At 45.1% G+C, this 27,665-nt stretch overlaps 1 protein-coding gene and 1 long non-coding RNA gene across 5 annotated transcripts in view; one reads left to right on the top strand and one right to left on the bottom strand.

The window, feature by feature from the left end:
• LOC111561801 overlaps positions 1-27,665 on the top strand; it is a 44,136-nt gene that overhangs the window by 13,370 nt on the left and 3,101 nt on the right. Inside the window, exons 3-4 of one of the 4 annotated variants that reach the window (XR_006582938.1) lie at positions 24,102-24,272; positions 27,195-27,212. The exons of 1 other annotated variant lie outside the window; for it this stretch is intronic. This is a non-coding gene — a long non-coding RNA (uncharacterized LOC111561801). Of the gene's footprint in view, positions 1-18,244; positions 18,435-24,101; positions 24,273-27,194; positions 27,213-27,665 lie in introns of those variants that run through there. 2 more of the 4 variants (XR_006582937.1, XR_006582935.1) reach the window with 2 other exon arrangements.
• Positions 5,342-27,665, bottom strand: part of CD101 (CD101 molecule) — a 37,173-nt gene continuing 14,849 nt past the window's right edge. Inside the window, exons 4-9 of the mRNA XM_045033340.1 lie at positions 25,273-25,659; positions 21,812-22,195; positions 20,716-21,120; positions 17,998-18,408; positions 14,560-14,955; positions 5,342-6,220 (exon numbers count right to left, since the gene is read on the bottom strand). Of these exons, the coding sequence (XP_044889275.1) occupies positions 5,991-6,220; positions 14,560-14,955; positions 17,998-18,408; positions 20,716-21,120; positions 21,812-22,195; positions 25,273-25,659 (2,213 nt within the window). The 3' untranslated portion in view covers positions 5,342-5,990. The remainder of the gene's footprint in view (positions 6,221-14,559; positions 14,956-17,997; positions 18,409-20,715; positions 21,121-21,811; positions 22,196-25,272; positions 25,660-27,665) is intronic.

Genomic DNA, 27,665 nt, shown 5'->3' with positions numbered 1-27,665 from the left:
GTTTCCAGTCAAAGACTAAGCAGGGCAGAGATACTAGACTTAGACCATTTCTGCCCAGTGGAGCCCTTCTCCAATAGCCAATCTTTGTTTAAGAGACTCCCATCAGCTTGGCCCAGATTACCTCAAAACTGCAGTGTCTAAAGTTCTTCCTACATCATCCGCCTTCCTTCCCTGATCCTTTTATAGATGTCAAACCTGCACTACAGTCCAGGGCTCTCCCCACTTTCTCCTGCCCCAGCCCCCTTTTCCTTCATAGGCATTTCCCTCAGTAGACCCCTTGTATGTCTAATCCCATCTTGGCGTATGCTTCATGAAGCCTGAACTGACCTACTTGATTATTGACTGTTGATAATTCTCTTTTGTAAAACCCCTGTACAAGTCTTTTGTCTATTTTTAAGTTGAGCTTCATGCTCCTCCTTTTTTAAAAAAATTTATTTATAGGAGCGCCTGGGTGGCTCAGTCGGTTCAGCCTCTGACTTCGGCTCAGGTCATGATCTTGTGGCTTGTGGGTTGGGGCCTTGCGTCAGGCTCTGTGCTGACAGCTCAGAGCCTGGAGCCTGCTTCGGATTCTGTGTCTTCCTCTCTCTCTGCACCTCTCTGCTAACGTTCTGTCTCTGTGTCTCTCTCTCAAAACATTTTTTAAAAATTTATTTATAGGAGTTCTGTATATATTCTGGATATAAATTCTTTGTTAGATATGATTTGTGAATATTTTCCCTCCATCCATGGCTTGTGTATAATCACTTTATTAATGATATCTTTGATGAATAGTTTATTTAAGTGGTGCCCAGTTTATTTTTTTCCTTTGTAGTATAAAATGTGAGGTAGGTATCAAGGTTCTTTTTTTTTTTTTTCATATGAATATCCAATGATGTCAGCAACTAGAAGAAACATGATTTCCGCACTGCAGTAGCACCTATAATGGAAATTAGGTAAATCTACATATGTATGTATATTTCTGGACTCTATTCTGTTCCATTGATTTCCTTGTTTATACTTGCACCTATAACACACAGTTTTTAAATATATATACCATCACACTTTATTTTTAAAGTAATCTCCATGCCCAACATGGGGCTCAAACTCCTGGCCTTGAGATCAAGAGTCACATGCTCCATGGACTGAGCCAGCCAGATGCTCCTACAACACACTGTTGTAATTATTATAGTTTTATAGAATGTCCTGGAACTTGAGCTCATAATTCCTCCAACTTTTTCTTCTTAAATATTGTCTAGATTATTTATATTTTCATTTATTAGAATGAGCTCATCGATTTCTAAAATTGCCTGGGATCGGGATTAGGATTCCATTAAACCAGGGTTTCTTATCCTCAACGCTATTGAAATTTTGGGCTTTGCTGTGGGGAAAGGAGTCTGTCTTGTGCATTGCAGGAGATTTAGCAGCAACCCTGGTCTCTGCCCACTAAGTGCCAGTAGTAACCCCTCCCCCCACCCCAGGTGGTGCCACACAGGTCAAGGGGCGCCTGGGTGGCTCAGTTGGTTAAGCATCTGACTTAGGCTCAGACCATGATCTCATGGTTTGTGAGTTGGAGCTCCACGTTGGGCTCTGTGCTGACAGCTCTGAGCCTGGAACTGCTTCACATTCTAGGTCTCCTGCTCTCTCTGCCTGCCCCCCACCCCTGCTCACGCACTGCCTCTCTCTGTCTCTCTCAAAAGTAAATAACATTTAAAAAAATTATTTTAAAAAATGTGTCTGTAAATTGCCAAATGTCCTTTGGCAAGCACAACTGCCCTGCCCTCTCTCCCCGATTGATAACCACTGCATCAAATCTATGGAGCAATCTGGAGAAAATTGGCATCTTAACAGTATTGGGACTCTCCATCCACAAAAATGGATTATCTCTCCATTTAAAACTGAGGCACACACTTTCAACACCCTGTACCATTGTGACCTTAAAGGCATAACGAATTCAGGTTTTCATTTACTGGTTATTTATGACATATGAACTTACACCTCCTCGCCAAAACCATCTCAGCAAATGGTTTAATGTGATAATTATTCTTCTAGTCAAAATATCTCTATTTGGAAGTCAAAGCTGATCCAAAAGGAGCCTTGGATTTAAATATGACATAGTAGAAACTCTAAATGTCTAATAAGTAAATTAAACAAAAAAGCAAGTATCAAAAAGATAAGGTAAGGGCATAGGTTCAAGCCCCACATTGGTTGTACAGATTACTTAAAAATAAAGTCTTTAGGGGTGCCTGGGTGGCTCAGTCGGTTAAGCGTCAGACTTCAGCTCAGGTCATGATCTCACAGTCTGTGGGTTTGAGCCCCACATCAGGCTCTGTGCTGACAGCTAGAGCCTGGAGCCTGCTTCGGGTTCTGTGTCCCCCTCTATCTCTCTGCCCCTCCCCCACGATGCTTGCTCTCTCTCTCTCTCTCTGTCTAAAATAAACATACATACATACATACATACATAAAATCTTTAAAAACACAAAAGAGGGGCGCCTGGGTGGCGCAGTCGGTTAAGCGTCCGACTTCAGCCAGGTCACGATCTCGCGGTCCAGGAGTTCGAGCCCCGCGTCGGGCTCTGGGCTGATGATGGCTCAGAGCCTGGAGCCTGATTCCGATTCTGTGTCTCCCTCTCTCTGCCCCTCCCCCGTTCATGCTCTGTCTCTCTCTGTCCCAAAAATAAGTAAACGTTGAAAAAAAAAATTTAAAAACGCAAAAGATAAGGTAAATGGAAAGCCAATTAAGTGAAAAGATACTACTCTCTCATCTCTACACTTATCAATAGAAAATTAATATTTATTAACCAGAAGAAGAATCTCATAACATGTCATTGTCTTTAACAAATATACATTAACTACCTCTTTGAGCTTGCTGTAAGACTTGAAACTTTCTGACAGTTTGGTTCAGTCCACAAACCTCATAAAGTCGTTTTTATCCCTGTTACACAAATTAAAGGACAGTGGAGGTGGTGTCCTGAGGCCAGCGGTCTCATTTTGTCCTGGTACTGCCCCAGCCCTCACCCAACCCCTACCCATCATCTATGCTGCTCCTTTTTCAATTCTCCTGAAGGGAGCTGCCCCTTCCCTGCTAAATAACATTCAATGGCTCACCACTGTCCACCAAATAAAGGCCAAGTTCTTGTGCACGTTCAAGATCTTGTTTCCTATACATCTCAATAGACTATAAAGAACAAAAACAGCCTATTCATGCCTTTGTCACCTCCTTGTCGTCTCACCCCACACAGAGTAGGAATACCTCCGGAGTGATGCATTTTCCATCTCCAGTAGGAGTATGGCAGACGATTCGAACTTCACAACTGTTTGGACTGGACACTGATCCAGAGGGCTTAGGATTATTCTTCAGTTAATCAGGTATATTACAGATACAGATACAACAGGTCAAATAAAATTTCCCAGGAGCACAGGGCATGGCAGAGACAGAACACTAGCCACTAAAAAAGAGCAGGGTTGGAAAACTTTTCTTGTAAAGTGTCAGATAGTAAACATTCTAGGCGTTGCGGGTCATATAGCCCCCCTGGCAGTGACTCACCACTGCCGTTTTATTGTGACAGCGGCCGGAGGTAATATGTAGGCAAACGGGAGTGGCTGTATTCGCACAAATCGTATTTTAAAAAACAGGTGGTGGGCAGCATTCGGCCTGTGGGCCATAGGTGGCCAACTCCTGAGACAGAGAGTTGTTCTGTTACCAAAGCAGGTTTGAAACACAAGATGCTGACGGGAAAACCAGGTGCTGACATAGAACGGACAAGTTGAAATCAATGAACAAAAGTACAATTCTGTACTAAGTTTTAGACAGGAAAATGGAACAAGTACATAATTGGAAAAAGAAGAGGTTTCATGTAAAATGTCTCCTGAGTTAGGTGAAAAATTTTATTCAGTTCAAGAAAAGAGAAAAGATGACTTTGGGGCTTGGTTGCCTGAAAATTCCCCATGGGCCAAATGGAGCCGTGTGGCTTCTCTGAACATCTAACGTGCTGTATGAAAGCAGAGCATCCAGAAGATGCAGGGTGATGACCCCAGGGGATGGGGCACCATGTTGGTCGGGTCACCACTAGATCCCTCACCCCCATCTCTGCCAGACACTAGGAGGTGCTCACTGGGAAATAATCGTTCCCGTGCTCTGCGCCGGGTGGTGCGGTCGGACATTTGAGTGTCTGCTCTGTGCAATGTCTGAGCCGGATTCAAACGTGAAAAAGTGCTGTTTGAGCTCCAAGCTTCTGAAAGGCGGGGCCCAGCTGAGGACAGAGGAAGAGAGACAGGGGAAAGAGTAGCCCAGGCAGGAGACAGTACTAGAGTCTGCTGGGATTATCTGACGGGGCTCAATTCTGTTCTTTCTCTTCAAAATACCAGTTAAACTCCAGGTTTCTGCCGGGGGCGGGGGGTGGGCAGGGGGCATCATACTTTCTAAGGAGTCGTAACTTTAGCTTTGTCTTCTGAAAAATATGCCACCCTACCTGAGAGACAAGAGACAAATGTGTTGACACATTTAAGGAAACACTTGTATTTCAAATGAGCCAATAAAGGGAGAGAAACGTAAGGAACCCATAGGCTACAGTGGGAGTTCTCAGAGCCCCGGTAATCCCCTGGCAAGGGAACTAATTATGTTTGCAGAAGACGTGTGTGCTTGATAAAATAATTAAAAATAAATTGCTCTCCTTGGACATGCAAATCGCCAAGTGTTAAAGCAACCCCATTGGTCACATAGATAATAAATAGATGTGTTTTCTCAAGTCTGTTAGGTGGCACTGATTGATTTCCAATTCTGGCTATGATAGGGCCTGAGCAGCTTTTGAAACAAAGATGAGGAGACCTCAGGCCCAGTGGGAACAGTTGTCATATCCTGGGGGCCAGTTGTTAAAAGCCGTAAGCCATGACACTCCCCAACCCCAGCCCTCCTGACCTTTCCTGGCTGAGAACTGGGGACTCTGAGAGCCAGACTTGACCCAGTGATCCCCCTGGGCTCCCAGCCCCTGCTGGAGGAGGAGGGGACAGGGGCCCTGTTACACCTCCTCCCCCAAAGAACTACCACGACACTCTGAGCTACTACCCAGTGCTGTCAGGTCAAAGAAAATAAGGCATTGGCTAAAAGCCAGGACTCAGATGGATCTTTTGTTGTGGGGAGGAAGGGGAGATATGAGGCCTTGGGGTTGACTGTCGTTAAAAAAAAAAAAGTTTTTCCTAATGACCTAATAGTCTTATAGAGAAAAGAAGAAAAGGAGATGAGAGGTGAGGTGAGGAGAAAGAAAGAAAGAAGAAAGAAAGAAAGAAAGAAAGAAAGAAAGAAAGAAAGAAAGAAAACAGAGAAAGCAAGGAAGGGAAGGAGGGAGGAAGAAAGAGGAAGCAGAAACTCAGACTACAAAATGCTTTATAATTTCTTCAAAGAACCCATCAATATTAATTAGGTACCGTCTACGCAGAGATTGTCCTTGAGTAGCATTTATAGATGGGTTGGGGGCAAGACAGGATTTCTGCATTGAAGGAAGTCACATCCACATTGGGAAGTAGATCTGATGTGAATGAAGGGCATATTCCCAATTCCTTTTTGCCTTGCTGACATCAGGCCCCTTCCCACACCTCTTATTTGGGGGCAAAAGATTACCTAGAGCCAGTGTGACTGGACCACTCGGAATGCTTTCCTGGGAATCAGTGACATAAGGGAGGAGAAAGCAGAGGGCAGCCTCACCCCGGGCTTCGCCATAGGATCGCAACTAATACCCAAGAGGCTGTGTGAGGGAGGTTCTCTCCTTACAGAAGGGGACCCTGAACCTCTGTGAGGTGCGGCAAATGAAACACAGGGTAAATCATCTAGCTCCTGGGAGAAGGCAAGGGGTAGATGACAACACACAAAGAAACCACATACACGTTCCCTCTGATTCCTAGGTAACTTGCCCAAGGCCACACACACCAAGAAGGACACAATCAGGATTCATTCACACCAATGCTCAGTCCAGTTCCAGAGCCCACACTTTCCATAGGGCTGCAGACGGCTCTCGGGATTCAATGGTCTTCCTCTTCCCTCCAGGTGGTTACCCAGTCTCCAGCCCGTTTCAAATCCACCCAGAGAGTCTTTTTTTTCAGCACGTTTAGCTTCAGTGCCGACAGCCTCCTGGCTTTGTGGTACAAGCAGACGAGGGAAATGAGCAGAAGGATAAACAGAATGCAGGGGCAGGTGAATAGGAAATAGAGTAAAGGTGTTGACGAGCAGATCCTGGAGGGAAATGTGGGCTCTGCAATGAAAAGAACAATAAAGAAGATAATTAGTCTCCAGCTCACCTGCACTAATCAATGATAAACACTTGGGGGATTTATTGTTACAGGGAAATATATGTAAAAATAGTGGGGCCAAGTAGTGGTGGGCCCTTTAAATCGTATGTGGGCAGAGGAGTCCAGAATAGGGCTCTTCCAGCCTAGCTGCCCTCACCCAGCATGTCCCAACCACTGGGTGGGGGGTTCCAATGACCTACTTAAAACCAACAGCCGCGAAGAAAAATAAAACAAAAAAAAAGAAAACCTCTCCTTTAATCTTCTATCCTCAGAAAAGCTATCTATAATTCAACCCTCGTTCTCAGCTCTGTTGCTGGTCCTGAATTTTTAACTGAGTTATTCCCACTGCTGCTGCTTAAGTGTGCGTACTCACATGGACACGCACGCGGCACACACACATGCACGTGTGCACACTCACACAGCGCGCTGTTTTTACACAACTACAGTGAGAAGCTCGGTCCGGACTCTCCTGTTGGGATCCCCCCACCCAGGCACCCTCCGTTTGGCTCCCCTCCTGTGTTGCCCTTACTGTTGCCTCCATCACGCACGCTCTCTGCATCCTAATCCTCTGGGTCCTCCTGACCCAGCTCAGACAACACTTCCTCTCCTGGGTCCTCTACCTGCCTCGGGCACAGTCCTTGCCAATGCTCCTCTCACATACCCCCTGGTGTAGACCACTTTTGTTCCTCCTTGTCCCTCTCCTTCATTCCACCACAGTTGAGTACGACCGATAGCCACTGATAGCGTCATTGGTTTCTGTGTCCCCTGCTATGCCCGGCACTTGCCTGACTGATCTGGCAAGCTGGTTGATCTGAATCGAACCGGACTGACTGCAACCACCTGGGCAAAGGCTACTATATAAAGGCAAGCTAAAGCACACGATCTTCCAGCAACTGCAGTCCGTGGCAGGAGGGGGGGGGGGGGGGAACTGTCAGCGCACAGACACGCCAGGCATGCACAAGCAGTCCCAAAGTGGTTCCTGGCCACACGGCCAGAGAGGCAAGGGGACAAGGCTGCAAACATCACAGGTTCCAGGAGGCAGTGCCTAACAGCCTCCATGCACAAAGGCACATGCTTAGAGAGACACCAACTACTAAATGTAGTCTTCCGACAACATTTGTTTATGACAGGATATTTGAACTTGGGGCTTTTTGGAAAACTCTGATGCTGATAGTAGCTGCGCTTTTATTGGAAAATTGTAATGACATAAGCAAGTTCTTCTTCAGAGGTTAAGTTATAGGATTCACAGGATTATAGACTCTTAGAGATGTAAACGGCTTTGGAGGTCATTTCCACCAACCTCTACCGCAAGAATTCCATTTTTGGCATTGTTGATGCATTTGCACCTTGAAGAACGTCTCTTTGTTGGAAGTCAAGAAAGAGCCTCAAACAGTTGTCTGGCTCCTGCCTTGTGAACTCCTGAAGGACAGAGCCCATGTCTTATGTGTCTTTTTATCTTGTACAGCACTTTGTCCATAGGTCATCAATGGAAACCGATGGATGAATCAATTGTGTGAGTGCATTGCACACACAGGAACCCAGGGTGGCTGTCATCCTGTTACACAGAGTAAAGACCATCACTGAACATGAGGCTAGCTCTGAACAGGACTTGACGAGCTGAAGGAGTTTGCAGCTGGATTTTCTCTGGTCTCATGTACATTCTTCGTCCTCAAGTTGGTTTTGGTTTTTGAAAGAGTGGGCAATGATAAAGCTAGACTTTTAATTCATATCACCCTCTCTCTATATATCCTATCTGACCCCTCTCTCCAAGGCCCTGCTTGACTATAATAAATATCCCCAGGTCTTATCTTAATATATCTGAAGGCATGTGGGTAGGAAGGAGGTAGAAATGGCAGTGCTGAAAGAGACCGGAGCTGTAGAAAACAGCGGAGAAGAGCACTGGCCTTGACACTTCACGCTACTCGTACGCACAGTAGCGACTGAGTACCTCTTCCATCTCGAAGGGAGCCGGGTTCACATTCTGGCTCTTCCACATACTGTTATTGACGTTGGACCAGTTACTTGCCCTCAATAACACTTAGTTTCCTCATCGATCAAATGAGGATAATAATTTCTAGAGTCGTGATAAGATAATGAAGTATTTAACAGAGCGCTCAGCACATCTGTTGAGTCAGCAAGGAATAACTATCAGTACTCTGGTAGGAAAATCACAGGCAATGCTCTCCCAAGAGACCGGGTAGAAAACGGGACTTGACCAGCTGGTTCCCCACACAGGCACCACAAGCTTGGCCACGTTCTTCCGCAGGCCCAGTCTCTCCCTCAAGTCTCTGGTCCCTCCGTCTCCATGGCTGGGTGACGTTCCACTGAGAGTCGAATGATTACATAGGAGACTCTGACTTCCCTTCCCTATCATGGGAGGCAGGGAACTGGGAAGGGAGAGTCCACCTCTGTGTCACTGTTGCTAGGACGGTGGTGCGATACTGAAGAGATTTGCACCAGCACGCAGAAGGTGAGAAGAAATCCGGTACTTGGCTTTTTTTCTTTTTCCCCTGAGACTCTAACCTTCAGCATGAAGGGACTGCCAGAGGGCTTGGGTATCTTAATGGGGAGGAGACTGCTCTGTGTGGAGCAATCTGCCATCAAAGGATAGCACAGGCACTCGTCTGCCGAGTTGGCCAACAGCTAGCAACTGTCAGCTCCAGTGCTTCTAAATTACCTCTCCTGGGAGGGCAGGGTTTGCTCTAGATCCCACAATCACCAGTCCCCACCATCTGCCTCTCACCCATATCTGGATTAGAATTAGCGACATCCCAAACCATTAAGGTTTGGCATTTTGAATCAATCCGAGTAAGTGCCCGATGCTCGAAGTACAAGGTCTGCAAGACAGAGCCAAAAGTGTAATGAGAACACTTCATCACAAGGCTTGGTTGATAACTTGCTCCCACCCACAGCCAAATACACCACGAGGAGCATTCCTTTTCCATATTACCTCAGAAGTACTGACTTCAGCAGAGGACAGATACCGGAGAGCAAGGGGGCTACCAATTCTGCCCCCACCCCAACCCAAATTCAGCAACGGACCATGCCAAGTGTGGCCACGGGAGAGAGTTGGCTCCCGCCAAGAAATGAAAGTAGGGGTCGGGAACCCAATACAAGCGCATCCCAGAATGAATGGTGCCTGACAGTATCCTGTTTCATCCCAACTGAAGACTCGCTTGCTCATTCTTTCATGAAGCAATTATTGAGTACTACGTGCCAGACTTTGTGGGAGGCACTGGGGTAGCATAGAAAAATGTTATGGTCTCTCCAGAAACTTCAGTGTGGTAGGGGCACATATCTCCTTTGAAGGGTTACTTTCTAAGTATATCCTTACCCACCTAGAAGCTGGGGAAGAGTAACAAATACATACGATGACAAGTAATCCAGTCCCCAGAAAGCCTTATAATCTTGCCTATTAATTAATTACAGAGAATTCTCTAGAATAAGACATTTATGTCTGGGGTCTGAGGGTGAGGTAGGAAGACTAAGGTATCTCTAGCCCCTGCCTTGGCTTAGTCATAGGTAAGGAAGTCAGATGGAGAAGCAAATGCCAGGTCCATTCCATTCCCCCAGGGAGATGCGTCTTAACTTTTCTGTCTCCACTTGAGCCACAGCGCTCCACAGATTCATTAGGTAGTCCTAAACTAACCCACCCTGAAATTGCCACAGGGAGGTGGCAGAAAACCATCTGAGAAGTGGAGAGTTGGTAGCATGTTAGTCCCTGAGAAGGTAGCAGATAAGTTGGGAGGTGAAGGATTAGTAGGTGTTGACCAAAGGTGGCATGGAGGGGCACTGCAGTCAGCAGGTGGTATAGCTTCATCATCTTCCTCGCTGTGGCCTCTTTCCCCTCTAGAATTTTTTAAAGTGCTCAAGTCCCTACCAGCTCCAAACCAAAACAGAACAAAATAAAACTTCACTGACACCTCTTGCCACTTATCTTCTCTCTTACCTTTACATCAAAGCTCTTGAAAGTGTAATCTATATTTGATGTGTCCACTCTTTCACTGTGGTCTGCCTTTTCTCATTACTTCTCTGCAATTGCCCTGCAGTGTGAAATCCCATGGACACTTGCCCGTTCTTATCTTAATTGACCTCTTTACAATAGTTGAGTTTGTTGGCTTTCCCTTCCCTTTTGCTGTGCTCTCTGCTTTTGGTTTCTAGGATACCACCAAACCCTGGTTCTCCTCCTACCTCTTGGCTACTCCTTTCGTTCCCCTTCAGTCTCCTCTTCTGTACTTCCCTGATCAATAGTATCTCAGGGATGCGTCGTTGGACACCATTATTGGCTATGAGTTGATGCCTACTAATCTACAGCTCTGGCAAAGATCTCTCTTGGAAATCCCCATGTCTATTGGGTAGAACTCTCTGGATAACTCACACATACTCCACACATCAATTCCAGCTCAACTTATTCAAAATTGAACTAATTTCCCCATCAGACCTTATGTTACCTCATTTAGTGAATGTCCCCACTAACCACCCATGCTAGAAACTTCTTATTCATCCTTGATTCTCCCCTTCTGCCCATTCACCCTCCACATGCACCTAATCAGTCTCTAAATCCTGAAGATGATGCTGCCTAACACTGCCTGCTTTTCTCTCATCCCTCATTAAAGCACTGCCTTAATTTGGACCTTCATCTTGTCTCACCTGGGTTCCTACTATCAATTTCAAATAGTGCTCTCTGCTCTGTGTCTGCCTCCCTTCCAACTCATCTTTAACAGGGCTCCCAGTGGGAGCTTCCTAAAATGCAAATCTCATGTCACTCCCCTGATTGAACTTCGCTGACACCTCATGAGGTTCATGACTCAGGTCACCTTCCTTAGCTACATACGTGGGATGAGTTTGAGATCCATACCCTCCCATCTCACTAGCTGCCTCTCTTACCCTTGCACCACAGTTTATTTTTTAATAATTTTTTAATGTTTATTTATTTTTGAGAGAGAGATGAGTGGGGAGAGAGAGTGTCAGAGCATGAGTTGGGGAGGGGCAGAGAGAGAAGGAGACACAGCATCTGAAACAGGCTTCAGGCTCTGAGCTGTCAGCACAGAGCCCGATGCAAGGCTCGAGCCCACGAACCAGGAGATCACGACCCGAGCCAAAGTCGGACACTTAAACTAACTGAGCTGCCCAGGTGCCCCTGCCCTTGCACCATAGTTTTTATGACCATCTTGCCTAGCCTTTCCTTTCCCTAAAATATGTCCTCTTCCTTTTCATAGGCCCCATACTCTGGGGAGTTTCCCAGATCTCCTCCCCACCCAGCCCTTCACCCCAGCCCTGCCTCTGCTCCTTGTGCAGCACCCTAAAACTACTTCTTTGATGACACCTACCATTTTGGACTTTACTTCCCCAACAGAATCTGAGCTCTTTGAGGGATGCCTGGGTGGCTCAGTTGGTTAAGCATCCGACTCCTGGTTTCAGCTCAGATCATGATCTCACGGTTCGGGAGTTTGAGCCCCACATCAGGGTCTGTGCTGACAGCACGGAGCCTGCTTGGGATTCTCTGTCTCCTCCTTCTCTGCCTCCTTCCCCCCTCTCTCTCTCTCTCTCTCAAAAAATAAACATTAAAAAAAAAGGAAAAAGAATCTGAGTTCTTTGGGAACAGACTCTGTAATACATGTTTTTGTGATCTCAGAAGCTCACATGGTTATTTATTGAACAACTTAAAATATTTTGTCATGGGGCGCCTGGGTGGCTCAGTAGGTTAAGCATCAGACTTCAGCTCTGGTCATGATCTCGCAGTTCGTGGGTTCAAGCCCCTTGTTGGCCTCTATGCTGACAGCCTGGAGCCTGCTTCGGATTCTGTGTCCCCTTCTCTGTCTGCCCCTCTCCCACTGTCTCTCTCTCTCCCTTTCTCTCAAAAACAAATAAACATTAAAAATAATAAAAGGAGTAAGAGGTATATATTAAAAAATGTTTTGTCATATATATATAGATGGATAGATATAGATATATATAGATATAATATATACGTGTGTGTGTATGTGTGTGTGTGTTGTCTGTGTGTGTGTATAGCATGTTTGGAGGCATAAGAGGAAAGAGAGTTAACATTTCTTGAGCACTTACAATATCCATGGACTATGCTAGCTACTTTACACACATCTGTATTACGATCCTCATTTTATGAGTAAGCTGAGGCTCACAGTGGTTAAGGAGCCAGGGTATGATTTCACAGCTCATAGGTGGCAGGGGGCTGTGATCCAAGCCTAGGCTTGTCTGATTCCAAACCCTGGGATTTCGCATCCCACCCCCCCCCACCCCACTGCCTCCCCAACTACCAGGAAAGAACAGCCAGGTAGAGGAAGCAGAACGCTGTAAGCAAGGATTTACTTGGGAACCCCCCCCCCCCCCCGTGTCTATAACAAAAACCCTCAGCTTATCATGGCACGGGTTTTCAAGCTTCTTCAACTGTAAAGAATACAAAGACCTCCCAACTTTTAATGTTTTCTTTCCAGAGTTTATCTTCTAAAAACCTTACACCTGACTTGTAAGGATTCTACAAAGATTAACTATATATATATATATATATATATATATATATATATATATATATTGCTGTGTAGGATCCCATGTCTCTCAGAGGAGATGTGCTTTTTCATCACAGAATATATATTTATTACAGTTATTATCTATTTATTCTGCTACAAAAAGTGCTGATTCTACAGAGCCTAGGGATTCCAGGGAGAAAACATGTATGGAATGTGCTCAGGTTGTGGGACTTCCCGTAATTGTTGGAATAGAAGAAAAATATCTTCTGGACACTGGGGAGAAAACTTCTGCTGAAGAACACTTGGGGGAGGAGGATGCTGGAGCCCTAGGGAGCAAGTCAGAGAACTCTGACTTCTGCTCTAGAAGCCTGGCTGGGGCAGGGACACAACTGTCCCTATTTTGGAGAAGTTGCCACCTATTCCCAGCACTGCTTTTTCTCCCCAGAGAGTGTCACCAAAGCTAGCTGGTGTTTCAGGAATGTTACCTAGAATTGATCCTTTTTACTCTTGCTGGTGTGGGGCACCAAGGTCACAGCTATGCATCTCCAGTGTCCCCTTCCCACTATTAAGTTCAGCGTACCTCTCGCCTTTTCCCTAAACCCCACCAGGAAGGAGCCGCTCAGGGGCATCTGGGTGGCTCGGTCGGTTAAGCATCCAACTTTGGCTCAGGTCATGATCATGTAGGTTTGTGAGTTCAAGCCCCTCATCCGGCTCTGTGCTGACAGCTCAGAGCCTAGAGCCTGTGTCAGATTCTGTGTCTCCCTCTCTCTCTGCCCCTCTCCCACTCTCTCCCTCTCCCTCCCTCTCTCTCTCTCTCTCTCTCAAAAATAAGTAAACATTAAAACAATTTACATAAAAAAGGAAAGAAGAAAGAAAGAAAGAAAGAAAGAAAGAAAGAAAGAAAGAAAAAAGCAGCTCAGAGATGAGCTGGCCATATTAGCCAGCACACTGATCACCAGGGAAGATTTACTGGTCTGGCTGGAGAAATTTTTGCTTTCATTAACAAATGCTTAATGAATGCCTACTACATGCTTGGCACTGTACTGGCTGGAAGGTTGCCCTCTTCTCCTTCACAGCCTCTTGCTCCGCACCCCTCCTCAAGCTGTGCACTAGCTGAGTAGGTTGGCCTTCCCACGTGGACAATGGTCACTCTTGGGCCAAGGTCTTTAAGTAGCTGCCTTCCTCGCTGGACCCCATAAGCAAGCTCCACAGGGCATACTTCCTTCTCTGATGCCTTTCAAGCTGCAGTCAGGTGAGGCCCACCCACCACATGACTATCGTTCTCAAAGCCCTGCTGATTTGTTGACCTATCGAGAGAGAAGAACATGGCACTGACTCATTAAGAAAAGTTTCGCTTTGGTTTGGAGGTGGGGAGCATGTAGAGGCAGTTGACTGCAGTGAGACCAAATGAAACATCCCGTCACCAGGCCCCTATCCCTCATTCCAACTCCCTCTGCAGATCTGAGCATTCTGAGACTGGAGAACCAGCCAAGGGGTAAAGATGTCCGCTTCGAACGTAATTTTGTTATTGAAAGGGATACGATGTGGATGGCTTTGTTGGTTCGGGAGGAGAAGGGGCGGGGGAAGCAGGTCAGATGCCCCTGACATTTCCGTGTCTGTGCCCGAAACCTTGCGTAGACCTCATCTGTCCAAATGAGAACTAGCAATCACTATTGACAGAAACTGCAAAGTCACTTTCTTTAGGGAATCTGTAAACTGAGTTCAGCAAAACGTAACTGGGAGGGAAACACAAGACGGGGCGGGGGACAAAGATTCTCCTGACCAGGGGCCGGGGCAGATTAACCCCTAGTTACCTGAAGGCAGCACCGTGAGCACCACATGCTGGGACTCATCTGATGCTCGGTTGACCCACGTGCCAGGGTTACCATGCGGCTCCCACTCTGTCACCTTGCACCAGTACAAACCAGCATCCTCCATTCTGACCTGATGAAGCTTCAGGACAAAGTCTGTAGGGGATGAGCGGTAACAGTACAGATGCCCCCCGAGCCCCTCGTCACCATACTCCAGCAAGCCATCATGCCGAAGGTGTACCAGCATTTTCCTTCCTGAATGCTCCCCGTTGCGCAACCACATCACAGAGTACAGAGAAGCCGAGCTGCCAGAACTCTCCAGGCTGCAGCGGATGGCCACCTCCGTGTGCTCGGTAGCATTTTCTGTCCAGTACACTTTGGAGACACGTACCTTGCTTCCTAGGAAATAAAATGGCAATAAGTTAGAGAAGAATCCAGATTTTTAGACTGGGTACCCCCTCTGAAAGATCTAGTTCTCACTGAGGAGATGCCATCTTAAACTCTTTAGATAACCAGGTCTCTCATCTTTAACGTTTTCCCTTGACCCCTGTCCTTCTTCAACATTTGCTAGAACATTCTGTGCGATGGAGCAAAGCAGCCGTTTCCCTTCAGCCCTACCTCTTGTCTGCTGAAGGCCTGCCTCTGAAGCCACCCAGCTTCAGTGGGTGCTCTGCTCTGCTGTTTTACCTCTCCCTGGCCAACTCTTTCTTCTTCTGCCCAGATGGACCATCCAAAACTTCTGGCTCTTCCCTCAAGTCATTACTGCACCACTGCCCCTCATTCTTGGCAAATTACCTTCCTCCCATATACCCAGATATCATCTCAGTCCAAGATGCAGGGAAAGAGGAGGCTATCTGAGAGACTGAACATTTTTATACAAGTATTAGAATAGCACTCAAGGAAAGATGATTTAAATTACTGGATTAGACTAAGTCTTAAACAGATTTTGACGTTTACTTCTTAAAAATTTTCTCCTGGGGTGCCTGGGTGACTCAGTTGGTTAAGCATCTGGCTCTTAATTTTGGTTCAGGTCATATCTCATGGTTCGTGAGTTCGAGCCCCATGTCAGTCTCCGTGCTCATGGAGCCTCCTTGGGTTTCTTTCTCTCTCCCTCTGTCTCTGTCTCTCTCTCTCTGCCCCTCCCCTGCCTCACAAAATAAATAAATAAACTTAAGAAAAATTTTCCCCTCCTAACCTGCTGGTGAGAACTTCAAATGAAGACCAGAGCAGTTACTAACAAAATAAACTATAGTATACGCTAAATTTTCAACTCTACTACAAACACATTTATTGATCAATCTTAAAAAAATTTTTTTTGAATGTTTATTTATTTTTGAGAGACACAGAGGGACAGAGCATGAGTGGGGCGGAGAGAGAGGGAGACACAGAATCTGAAGCAGGCTCCAGGCTCCGAGCTGTCAGCACAGAGCCCGACTTGGGGCTCCAACTCAGGGACCATGAGATCATGACCTAAAACAAAGTTGGAAACTCAACCAACTGAGTCGCCCAGGCATCCCATATCTTTCCCTAAAAGGATAACTTTGTCTCATCCTGGATTTTTGTTGTTGTTGCCATATTTACTCTCTCCCTCCATTCATGGCAAAGTATGTGAAATATTAGTTTATATGATTCTGTCTCTGCTTCCTCATCTCAAATTCCTCCCTACTTTAATACAAACACCTTCTAATTCTATCCCATGCTCTGGCCAAGATCATTAGTATGGGCCTGATTTCCCAGCTCAAGACACTCTGGTTTTGTTGTCCGCTCTGTGGGTTTTATCACCGAAGTCCATTTTCTTCTTGAAATTCTCTCTTCTTTTGATTTCAGAGAACGTGTCTCTCCTGCAGCTCTGACCACTCCTTCTCAGTATCTCTCCCTGGGGCCTCTTAACTCACTCCCTGCCCCGGGGTACACAGCTGGCCACCCCCAGCCAGCCACACCTAACCCACAGATATGTTTTGTTTGACTCCCACAGTCTTTTTTAAAAATTTGGACTAGCTGTGTATAGTCTCCACCAAGCGATATCACCAAAAAAGATGTTAGGCGTTTCTTGATGTACTAAAAGATTGGGCAACACTGAGCCCACATTTCCGGATGGGAAGGGTTTGCAAGCTTGAGCCAAGGAGCGGCTGCCTCCTTAAAGGGTGTGCGAACACTGTCAAGATTTGGCTTAGGCACCCGGGAGAAAGGGCTGCCAGCCACACAGATGGAGAATGCAGAAGTTTGCACGGGTCTTGTGGGATGGCAAGAATGATAATGAGGTTTGGGACATGCTGCGCATGAGGGTCTCAGGGGCATCCAAGCAGAAATGTACAACAGGCAGTTGGGAAGAAAGAGCCGGAGCTCAGGAGATCGGAGCGAAGTGTAAAGACTTTGCGCTATTTCATCGAAGGTGGTAGTTGAAACCAACACAGTATTTGAGAAGTTCTGGAGAGAGCAGAGAATAATGAGACAAAGGGGCCCAGGATCTGTCCCTGAGGAGCACCCACATTTACCAGGGAGAAGAAGGGCCTGAAGAACACAGAGAAGGGGAACCAGAGCAGCAAGAAAAGAGAGCCTATGCTCCACTACTGTTTGGCTCCACTGCCCCCCCTACAGACCGTAAGCTCCTTAAGGCAAGAGCTGTGCCTTATTTCTCTTTGTATCTCTAACTGTCTAATACACAGTAACGTTTATTATAATCTTATTTGTGGGTGTTCCGTTGAAAATGCAATTTTAAGCACCAAACCAGACTAACTTCTTTGCATTGTGCTGTTGGATCTCAGCCAGTTCCCGAACCCTAGCCGTGACATCTGTCTCATTTTAATCAACCCTGGAGGTGACCAAACCGATACCAAGAGATCTAACCAACCCTGCCCACACTTCAACCGCAGCGCTCTTAGACCAGCACACGTGGATGGAACTTCTATTACAGTTTTAAAGCTCTCCTGAGGAAGAGGAGACTCCCTCAGCATTCCGACAGTTAACTACTCTTATTTGCCGTATGTTTAGGCAGCCAAATGTTGAAAAGCAATTTCTCCACACATCCCTATAGAGTTGTACAGTTTCTGTTCACAGTGGGAGAAATATGCTTCATATTACTCTCTCTTTGCCAAATTACAGTAGAGCCCCACTGGAATGACACAGCTTGTTATTACAGAGATCTAGAGATACGATACCCTGGGTAGCTGCATAGAGCAGGTTGCCAGGCTGATAGGCAAACCAATCAAAGGGATCTCGTTCCCATCCAGACTCCTCAAAACCTCAGATTGACTCACCTTACGTGACTCCCACGTCCTCTGCTGGGCCACCAGGTCCTGCATTCATTGTGTAGGTGGCCACTATCCCTATGGCCCTGGGTCACATTTCTACCTTCAACATAATCACTCCATTGAAGAGCTGCCCAAGAGAAGAAGGCCATCCTATAGAAAGCCGTTGTGAGAATACACTCATGAGGTTTACCTGTGGGCCTGAGTTTCAATTCTGTCAGACCTGACTTCTTTTCTCCAAGCTTGTGCCAAGTGCCGTTTCTGGACAAGAACCATTCTTCCACAGCACAGTGGTATCTGCCCTGATCGCTGTCTTCCACATTCAGAATCTGTAGCTGAAACAAGTCCTGGGAAACTTTCTTGGGGTGGAATTTTTGTTGTCTCAGTAGGGAGTGAAATTCATCCCCATATTTTACAACATTGGTTTGGTCCATTTCCAGGATCCTCAGCCAGGTTGCGTTCATGGAAATGGGAGAGAAGTACCAAATAACGGCTAACTGGAGGTCTCCAGTGGACTGGGACAAGATGCTACATTCTATGTTGGTGTTGGAGTTGATGAAGATCTCTTGGACTTGACTGGTTGAGTCCACTCTTAGCTTGCTCTCTAAATGAAAAGAATGGTGACAGTTACTTTGTTTTGTTTGTTACTTTGTTTTGTTTGTTACTTTGCTAGAAAATAGAATTTTTTTTTAAATTTTTTTTCAACGTTTATTTATTTTTGGGACAGAGAGAGACAGAGCATGAACAGGGGAGGGGCAGAGAGAGAGAGGGAGACACAGAATCGGAAACAGTCTCCAGGCTCTGAGCCATCAGCCCAGAGCCTGACGCGGGGCTCGAACTCACGGACCGCGAGATCGTGACCTGGCTGAAGTCGGACGCTTAACCGACTGCGCCACCCAGGCGCCCCGAAAATAGAATTTTAAGGCAGAGGCCAACTGGGACACTGTCTCCTCCATCCACTGGATGGGGGAATTTCCTCCCCAGCAGCCCTACTCACTGCCCATTGAGCCTCTGAACAGTTCCCCAACTGACAAACCAGTCCATTCCATCTTTGGACATCTCTGCCACTAGAGAATTCTTTCTGATATCAAGTTGAATCTTACCACTCCATACCTTCCAGCCACTGGTCCTGGTTCTACCCTTACCTGGATGAGTGGGATGGGAACATGGGGTGGGAGGAAGTGTCATACAGGAAACTAATCTCTTCCACATGATAATGCCTCATTATTGAGGCTTAGACATCTTCTCTTCTGCAGCATTTCATAAATCAAAGTGGGAGAAAGTGCCCCTATTAATGCTTTGTCTGTGTGCTCACTCTCCAGAGTACCCCCAGATTCACAGTTTGCCAAACGCCCTTGTTGGTATCTACTCTTGAACTCAGGTAAACAAAAGCAAGTTGTACGTGGGCTATTAACATTATATGTTTCTTTGCAGCCAGTCAACTGTAAGAATCTCATACAGATACATAGTCAACTACCCTTTTATTCCAGCAGCTTTTCTGCTCCGTCGGGAAGATGAATGCTAAAACCTGCCTTCCAAACCTTATTCTAACCTCTTGCTGACATCACTGATTCTGCTTTTGTAACTGCTTCTTGAAGTTGCCAGTAGATCCCTTTATTCTTCGTTCAACAAACATTTATTAAGCACACACTGTGTTCTCTGTCAGACTATTCCCCACTCTGTGGCTACCTTCCTTCCGTGGGTTCACAATCTAGAGGGAGACACTAGTACAGTCACAGAGGCTTAGGATTACAAGACTGTGTCACCCAAGAGTGACAGAGGTATGCAGAAGTCCGAGCACAGGGCACGACTACCTAACTCAAATATGGGAGTGTGGGGAGGCTTTCTGGAGAAGAGACCTCTAACCTAAGTCTTAAGGGTTAATAGGAATTAGTCTGATGGAGAAGAGGCTAAAGCGTTCCACACAAAACACATGACTTGAACAAAGACTGAAAGAGGGAGAGAACATAGAGTATTTGAGGGCCTGCAACTAGCTCAGTGTGGCTGGAGCTCAAATTCAAGATGGAAAGTAGAAGATGAGTCAATCAACAAGGAGATCATTACTAGTACAAAAGATGTCACTCAGCAGCAGAGAGAATGACCACTACCATGTCTGAACATCCACTCCACGCATCGGCACTGTACTAGGCACATTATCTATGTGTCACCACCTTTAACGTGCGCATCTTTGACGAGCAACTTATGGATGAAGTACCTAGACTTGGACAGATTGTGTGACTTGTCCACAGCTATGCTGCTGTCTGGTGCCTGTCAGACTGAAATGACTTCAAAGGCTCTTGAACACTCTGCCTTAAAAGAATGCAAGCCATAAAAGAAGATGCATGACCCAGCAGAACTTTGCCCAGGTTGTGTCATACTTTTTACCTCTGTTCTTTTACCAGCTGACAAGGTAAATTATATTTGACTATAATCATATCCTCTCTCTTATACATTCACATGGTACAACAAGAGGATAAATGTATTCTAATGGAATTTACGTTATCCATACCACTAATGGAGACATTCCAAACATTTAATGACTCATGAGGCATGGGCAGTGACCAATCCAAAAGAATGCCTCCCCCAGCTCTAGGAGCTGGTCCTAGAGGCCCCCTGTTGTGCCACATGGTACCTTGCAGGTGCTGGGAACTTATGGGAAGGGGGGAAGGGGCATGGAGCCACAGTTATTATTAGTCAGTGTGGAAGTCTGTCAATGGTTTAACCATCAGTATGGCCATCCCATGCACGTTAACTCAATGTCAGCCTGGATATTGGTTTTCTGTGGTGCTAACTTATACAGTAAGAACATGGGGAGAAGGTATTTTACGTTTTAATTCTACAAACTTACCCACCATGGGAGAAATGTGTTGGTTTGTTTTTAAAGCATGGATTAATTTCAGGTGGTGTTTACCTGGCAAAGTGATGGCTATCATCAGCGAGTGAGAGACGGCGGAAGCCCTCGGGGGGCCGCTCGTGTCTGGGGAATTTCTGGCGTAAACTTCTACTTGACACCGATAAACTCCTGCTTCTTCCTCCGTGGCATCGTGGATTAGGAGTTGAGAGTAAAATGAGGACTGCAAAAGCTTTGTCTTCTTTTGGAACTGAGATAGGAAATCCCCCCACTCAATAGTGCCGTTCCAGGCGATTCGAACAAGCAGATAAAAGACCTGAGATCTTGCTGGCTGGAACTGCCACGTCACAGTGAGTGGCACCCTGAGGTGGGAGAAGTCAGCCTCCACTATGCAGGACAGGCCAAAGGTGTTGGTTAATGTCACTTGGGGTTGACGGCTCATCAGCTTAACCTGTAAACTCGACTCTGTGGGCAGAAATAGATGGGAAACAGGATTTCTAATATGCTTATCAAATCCAAGCCTTCCTATTCACCTATTCACACAGAGCTATGCATTTGTACATCGGGAGAATCAAATATTTGGAGGTAAAAGTTGACTCACAGTACAGCCTGTCCTGAAATCTGTCCTCAGATTTCCAAAGCTGACCCTCTTCTAAGAGTGTTCTCAGTAGTGACAACAAACAGGCAGTGTCTCTCCAGCCTGCTGCTTAGACAGCTGCTACGGAGTGGGTGGAGCACTCCCCAGCCCAGTGGCTGGCCTCCTTCCCTTATTTCCACTCACAGGCTCAGTGTCACTGTTTGGAACATGCTAGAAGACTCTGCAACACAGGGCCACAGCTGTCAAAAGCCCGAATGTGTGAGGCTCAGCTCCACTGGCCATGTGTCCTCTGTAAGTCTACTCCAGGTCATAGGCTTTTGTTTTTAGCTATGAATAACAGCCTGTAAGGGGCACCCTACAGATGATCTTCATAAAGATGAGTAAACTTTAGAGAGTAGTTGACGGACATGGCAGCCAGAAACGATGCTCCGTGTCCTGGGGTGTATGTGCCCTAACTGGGGGGTTCAGGGTGACACACAATCAGACTCTACTGCGTCGCACTGCAGAGGAAGGTACCGACGACCCGCAAGTTCAGAAAAGGATTTCTTGGACACTTACCCAGAGATCTGATGGTGACCGACAACTTCTGAGTCCAGCTCTGACCTCTGGCCTGGTTCTGGGCACTCTCAGACACTCGGCACTCGTATATACCACCGTCCGTAATGGTGGTGGAGGTGATCTCCAGCTGGAAAGTGGCCCAGTCCGTTTTCTCCAGCCTTGTGTTGCCGTGGTTATTGAGTTCCTTGTAGGGGGCGCCTAGCTGCACCGTGCCATCCTGCCCCATGCCAGCCACGAACTCTGGCTGCGTCTGGCCCTGTGGGAGGCGCCACCATTCCACAGACAGGGGACTCTCGGTTCCATCTGCCTTGCAGAGAAGGGTTAATACCTCTCCTTCCCACACTGCTTGCTGCTTGCTCTTGGTAGATAAGGCCACATTTCTTGCTGTGGATTACAGATTTGAGAGGAAAAAAAGGGTTTCAAGTAAATGAAAACGTTTCGAAAACACATTAAACACATTAAAGAGTGACAGCTCTTTAATTAGGATTTGACTCATTTTGTGACCAATCAGATCAGGCCGTGTAGTCCTGGACCACCCTCAGAAAAGAGATTGGCTAAACACTTAAATAGTGGGCACAAGACAATAGAAAGAATATCAGGAGAACTTACTTACACTTAAACAATTTATAATTTGCCCTCGTTTTTAGTGATTTGTTAAATCAGCCCTTCATTAAGAACATCTAGTTGGGAAAACATCTGGTAATATTTTCTTAGATTAATTAGGGTGGGTATAGGAGCCTGAAAGTAACAAAGCTGTGTTTATTTAAATTTCTAGTTTTTTGGAATTTTGTGTTTCACAGTTCAAAATGACATTCCTCTCCCTACTTATCTTTCCCTAATTAGTATGTGTTTTGAACAGGGAACGAGTGTTGGTAATTAGATTTCTGTTCAAATTACTGCTATTAGGGGTGCCTGGCTCGCTCGGTCCATGGAGCACTTGGACTCTTGATCTCCGGGTCATGAGTTCAAGCCCCACACTGGTTGCAGAGTTTATTGAAAAAAAAAAAAAAAAACCAAGAACAACAGAATAAACAGAATACAACCATTAAAAGCAATTACTTGGGAGAAAATACACATATATAGATTTCTCTTTTTCAAATCATATATTCATATAGCTAGAGATATATTAATGGTTTGGTTGAGGGAAGATCCTTCTTACAGCTGAACTACAATGTTAAACTGCAAATATACGTCTGGCTCCCAGAAATTCAAGACACGTGGAAATGCAAACATTCGGACGCGTCCTGGGCAAGGTTTTGTCCTGGGCGCTGTGTGGGCAAGGCAAAGACATCTCAGTAGCTCATGCATTCCAGGCTTAAGGCCGAAGCCCTGGGAGTCAGAGTTACCCTGGGCAACACACTGTCCTCCCTGAGCCTCGATTTTCTTTCCTGCAAATACAAAGGTAATAATCGCACCCACCTTATGGCATTGTTGGGAGGACTAAAAGTGGTACATGCTTAAGGGCTTAGCCTGCCAGCAAGGGGAAGCTAATAGCTTTGTCTGTAATGATAGGTGCTTAGTGAAAGTGGGGTGGTTCAAAGACAAAAGAGAAAAAAACAAAATAGACTTGGGATGAGAAATTTAAATAGGATCTAAGTGAATTTGCAAATTGTTCTTCCCTGCTGAGGAAGGAGTTTAGTCTTCTCCTGCTTTATATATATATACATATATGTATATGTACATATATGTATGTATATATGTATGTATATGTATGTGTATATGTATGTATATGTATGTTACAAAGGCAGAATGAAGGTTGATATCCACAAATAAATTTAATATATGTATTTCATATTTTAATATAATTAATAATACTATTGATTCTTATTTCAATAATATTTTATATATATTATATATTATATCACATGCATGCAAGCCTGCTTCCAAATTTTGGGTGTTAGAGGCAGGATTATACTTAGAGTCATTTTCAAGTTAAAAATAGACTCATAACTGAAGCTTAGAACGTAAAGAGGAAATTATTACTCATAATCTCACTACTCTAATATAACCATTATGATTAGTTTCAACTAACATCAATTTTTTTAAGAAAAGATGAGGTGTCCTTAACTCATTACAGTCATTACTGCCTCTTGGTAAGAAGTAATAAACTTACCAAGTGTGTGTAAGTTACACATTCACAGTGGTAGCGAGTACCCCCTTCTGTTTAAAATATTCATAGAATGATAAGACTCTGCTCATACTTTGGTTTGATTTTCAAAACTGTGAATGCTCAACAGGATCCTTAATAAATTTGCTAACAATTTTTTTCTGTTTCTGCACATGGGGCCAGTTTGGATTCCAGCCTGTTCAAAGAACTATTTTTTGCTTTGGAAGACCACCCTACTGATGGGCTTAGGATCTGGGCACCCTTTGGCACAATTCCCACATGTGGAATTTAAGAAAGCTTTACCGATATGTTTCGGCAGAGACTGAGATGCATGAAACAGAGACCTAGACCTGTGTAAGTATGTAAGCCCGCCCACCTAGTTTTTCCTGAATCCTAGAAAGTTCGACCAAATGTTTAGCGTGAAAACTAACACCAACACGCTTCCTGGCTTGCCACTCTACGCCAAAGATTGTGATCTTCATTGCTAGCAAATGGGGTGACGGAGAAAAGCATGAAAGGGAAATTTGTCCATCTTTGGAGATGCCTCCAAGGAACCAGTGAGACAAGGGTATCTTTATTTTTTGGTTGGTTGTGTTTTGTGCTCTTGGGCAATTAGTCTTTCTAGACTTAGAATATAATACCCAGCCCGGAGCATCCTAATGTTCGTTGTGGATTTGTCTGTTTTCTCTTCACACAAAAAGCACTGACTGCTCAACCATGTTTCAGGTCACCCAACCTTCATGAACTAAACAAGGCCTAAGTGGCCTTCCACTTTCATGCATACAGATACTCAAAGTGGTTTGGACAGGCGCGTCACATTACAGCAAAATGCAGGGGACAACATCTGCCTGCTATCATTTACCTCTTCATTTCTTAGTCTGAGTCATGCTTTGATGTAGCATTAAGATGCACTATCATCCTGTGTATCAGGTTAAGATAACAGAGGATTGACCAAAGGTACCTGAAAGTGTTGGGGGGGGGGGCGGGAGCATAATGTAGGTGTGCATTCCCCAGGAAGGAGGCCAAGTGTCATTTTTCCCTCTTCACACACTCACATCACACAGACAACGATAGAAGACAGAGGGTTTCATTGATACAGGTGTTCCCTGCTTGAAGAAAAACCCAAGGTGCAAAAATTAGGACTAACAGCAGACAGAATCAAAGAATCTAAGACCTAAGACAGCAAGAAGAGACTTCAGGACAATCTAATTGTGTGTCTTTCACGCACCTCAAAGTGATCCGACTGACACCTGCCTCTGCAGGAGAAGTCCTCTGTGTCCGTGAAGTCATACTGTACGTACAAAGGAGGGAAGCTGAGAACAGCCCAGTCATGTGTGGCCCTGACTTCACATACCTGCCGGCATCCTCAGATGCACGTGGGTGTCCGGTGACTGCTTTCTCTGAAGCACATCCCAGGAGTCCATCTGATTTCTTACCACCTCTTCCACGGCACATGTGTAGGCCCCTTCATCCTCGGGGCCCATAGAAAAGATCTTGAGAGAGAAAACCTTGGGGTTTAACTTTGAAACCTGGAGCTGTCCTTGACTTGCTCTCTCTCTGTAGTCTCTCTTGAGGTCCAGAACACCACTAGCATTGATGCGGGCCACCTCGTTACCATTGAAGAGCCAGATGCCCTGAAGCTGTGGGTCCTGGCCACTGCCTACTACCAGGCAAACCAGTTCTAAGGGTTTCCCTGCTGTAAACGTGCTCTGGGTGGTAATGTTGACTTGAAAATCTCTCACTAGGAAACAAAAGCAAAGCAGATATTTAGAGAAGTCACAGCATCTGTCCTTTCAGTACCGCAGGGAGATAATACCTCCTGTAAGGATCCACAAGGATTGAATTTCATGTGGGAGTTTAGCTCCAAAGAGCAGGTCAGCCAAAGAAATGCCTAGAAGCAAAGATGCCCTTGACTATTCCTTAAATCATTCAGAAAGAACAGCATACATAGCTTTCTGAATGCAATCCTATTAAGCAAAACGTATGCATAGAAATATAAAGTATACAGTAATGTATCTTTTTTTAATAAAAAATATATAACATCTTATGGTATGTTGAGTTGCTATAAATTGGGATTTTTTTTTGGCTGAGAATATCCAGTGGAATTTTCTTTTCTTTTTTTTTTTTTTTTAATTTTTTTTTTCAACGTTTATTTATTTTTGGGACAGAGAGAGACAGAGCATGAACGGGGGAGGGGCAGAGAGAGAGGAAGACACAGAATCAGAAACAGGCTCCAGGCTCTGAGCCATCAGCCCAGAGCCTGACGCGGGGCTCAAACTCCCGGACCGCGAGATCATGACCTGGCTGAAGTCGGACGCTTAACCGACTGCGCCACCCAGGCGCCCCATCCAGTGGAATTTTCTTAAGTTAAAGCACATGTGATGTATGACTAGTCTGCAGTTAACATAATCCCTAACCATGAAAAACTGAAAGTTTTTCCTAAGACTGGGAAAAAGCAAAGATGCCCACTCTCACCACTTCTATCCAACATAGTACAGGAAGTCTTACCCAGAGAAATTAGTCAGGGTAAAAAAAATAAAGTAAAAATGAAGTAAAATCATCCATTTGCAGATGACATGGTCTTATGTATAGAAACCCCAAAAGACTCCACCAAAAAACTATTAAAATGAATAGTTTCAGTAAAGTTGCAGGATACAAAATGAACATACAAAAAAAATCAGTTGCATTTCTATACACTAACAACAAAGTACGGCGAAACAACAAAGTACGGATCGCGAGTAACTTGTTCTGTGAGTGTTCCGCATGACGAGCAAACATTTCTAATAATTTTTAACTTGATAAACGAGCGATGTCTTGCAGTATGAGTAGTACGTGACATCAAACGTCACATGATCACAACTGAGCCAATGGTTCTTCTCTTTCTCTCTCTTTTGCTGTGGGATTGTGGGTGATCGTCTCCCATGCTCAGATGCTCAGTCTCACACCGTGGTGTTCGGCAGAAGTCAGTGATTTTTCAGGACGTTGGAAGGTGCCCACAACTGGCACCAGTGTATTTTTGTCACTTCAAAGTGCCTATGGATAGTCCTTTGATTTCCAGACAAGAGTAAGCTTAGAAATGCTTTGCTCATTCTATGAATTCTATATGTCAGGCTGTCTGCACATATAGACCCTTTCCTCTGCTGCCTTATTGCCAATTACATTAAATACAGTATATGACAAGAGTTTATTGATACTATACTGTAATCAACATCTGTTAGTGATAGTGAAAGTCACCCTTCACAATAACCCTCTTCTCTCTTGTTTCCCTCACACCAGCCATGAAGATTTTCAAAGGTAAGTACAGGTTAACTTGTTTATTTTTCTTTATATTTTTGTATTTTCTTCATTATTTTATATTATATTACAGTATTGTAATCATTTTTATGTGAACATTTTTGGGTTGTGGAACAAATCATCTGAGTTTCCATTATCTCTTATGAGGAAATCCACTTTGATATACAAGTGCTTTGGATTACCAGCATGTTTCTGGAGCGATTTATGCTCTCAAACCAAGGTTTTACTGTACTGGAAAAAGACATTAAGAAAACAATTTCTACAGATGGACAACAGGCACGTGAAAAGATGTTCAGCATCACTCATCATCAGGCAAGTGCAAATCAAAACCACAATGAGATATTAGTTCATCCCTGTTAGAATGGCTATTATCAAAAGGACAGGAAATAACATGTGCTGGAGAAGATGCGGTGACAAGGCAACGCTTTTACACTGATGTTAGGAATGTGAATC

Source organism: Felis catus, chromosome C1 (assembly GCF_018350175.1).
Source record: "Felis catus isolate Fca126 chromosome C1, F.catus_Fca126_mat1.0, whole genome shotgun sequence".
In the NCBI taxonomy this organism is placed as follows: domain Eukaryota; kingdom Metazoa; phylum Chordata; class Mammalia; order Carnivora; family Felidae; genus Felis; species Felis catus.
This window is presented reverse-complemented; position numbering and strand designations above follow the sequence as displayed.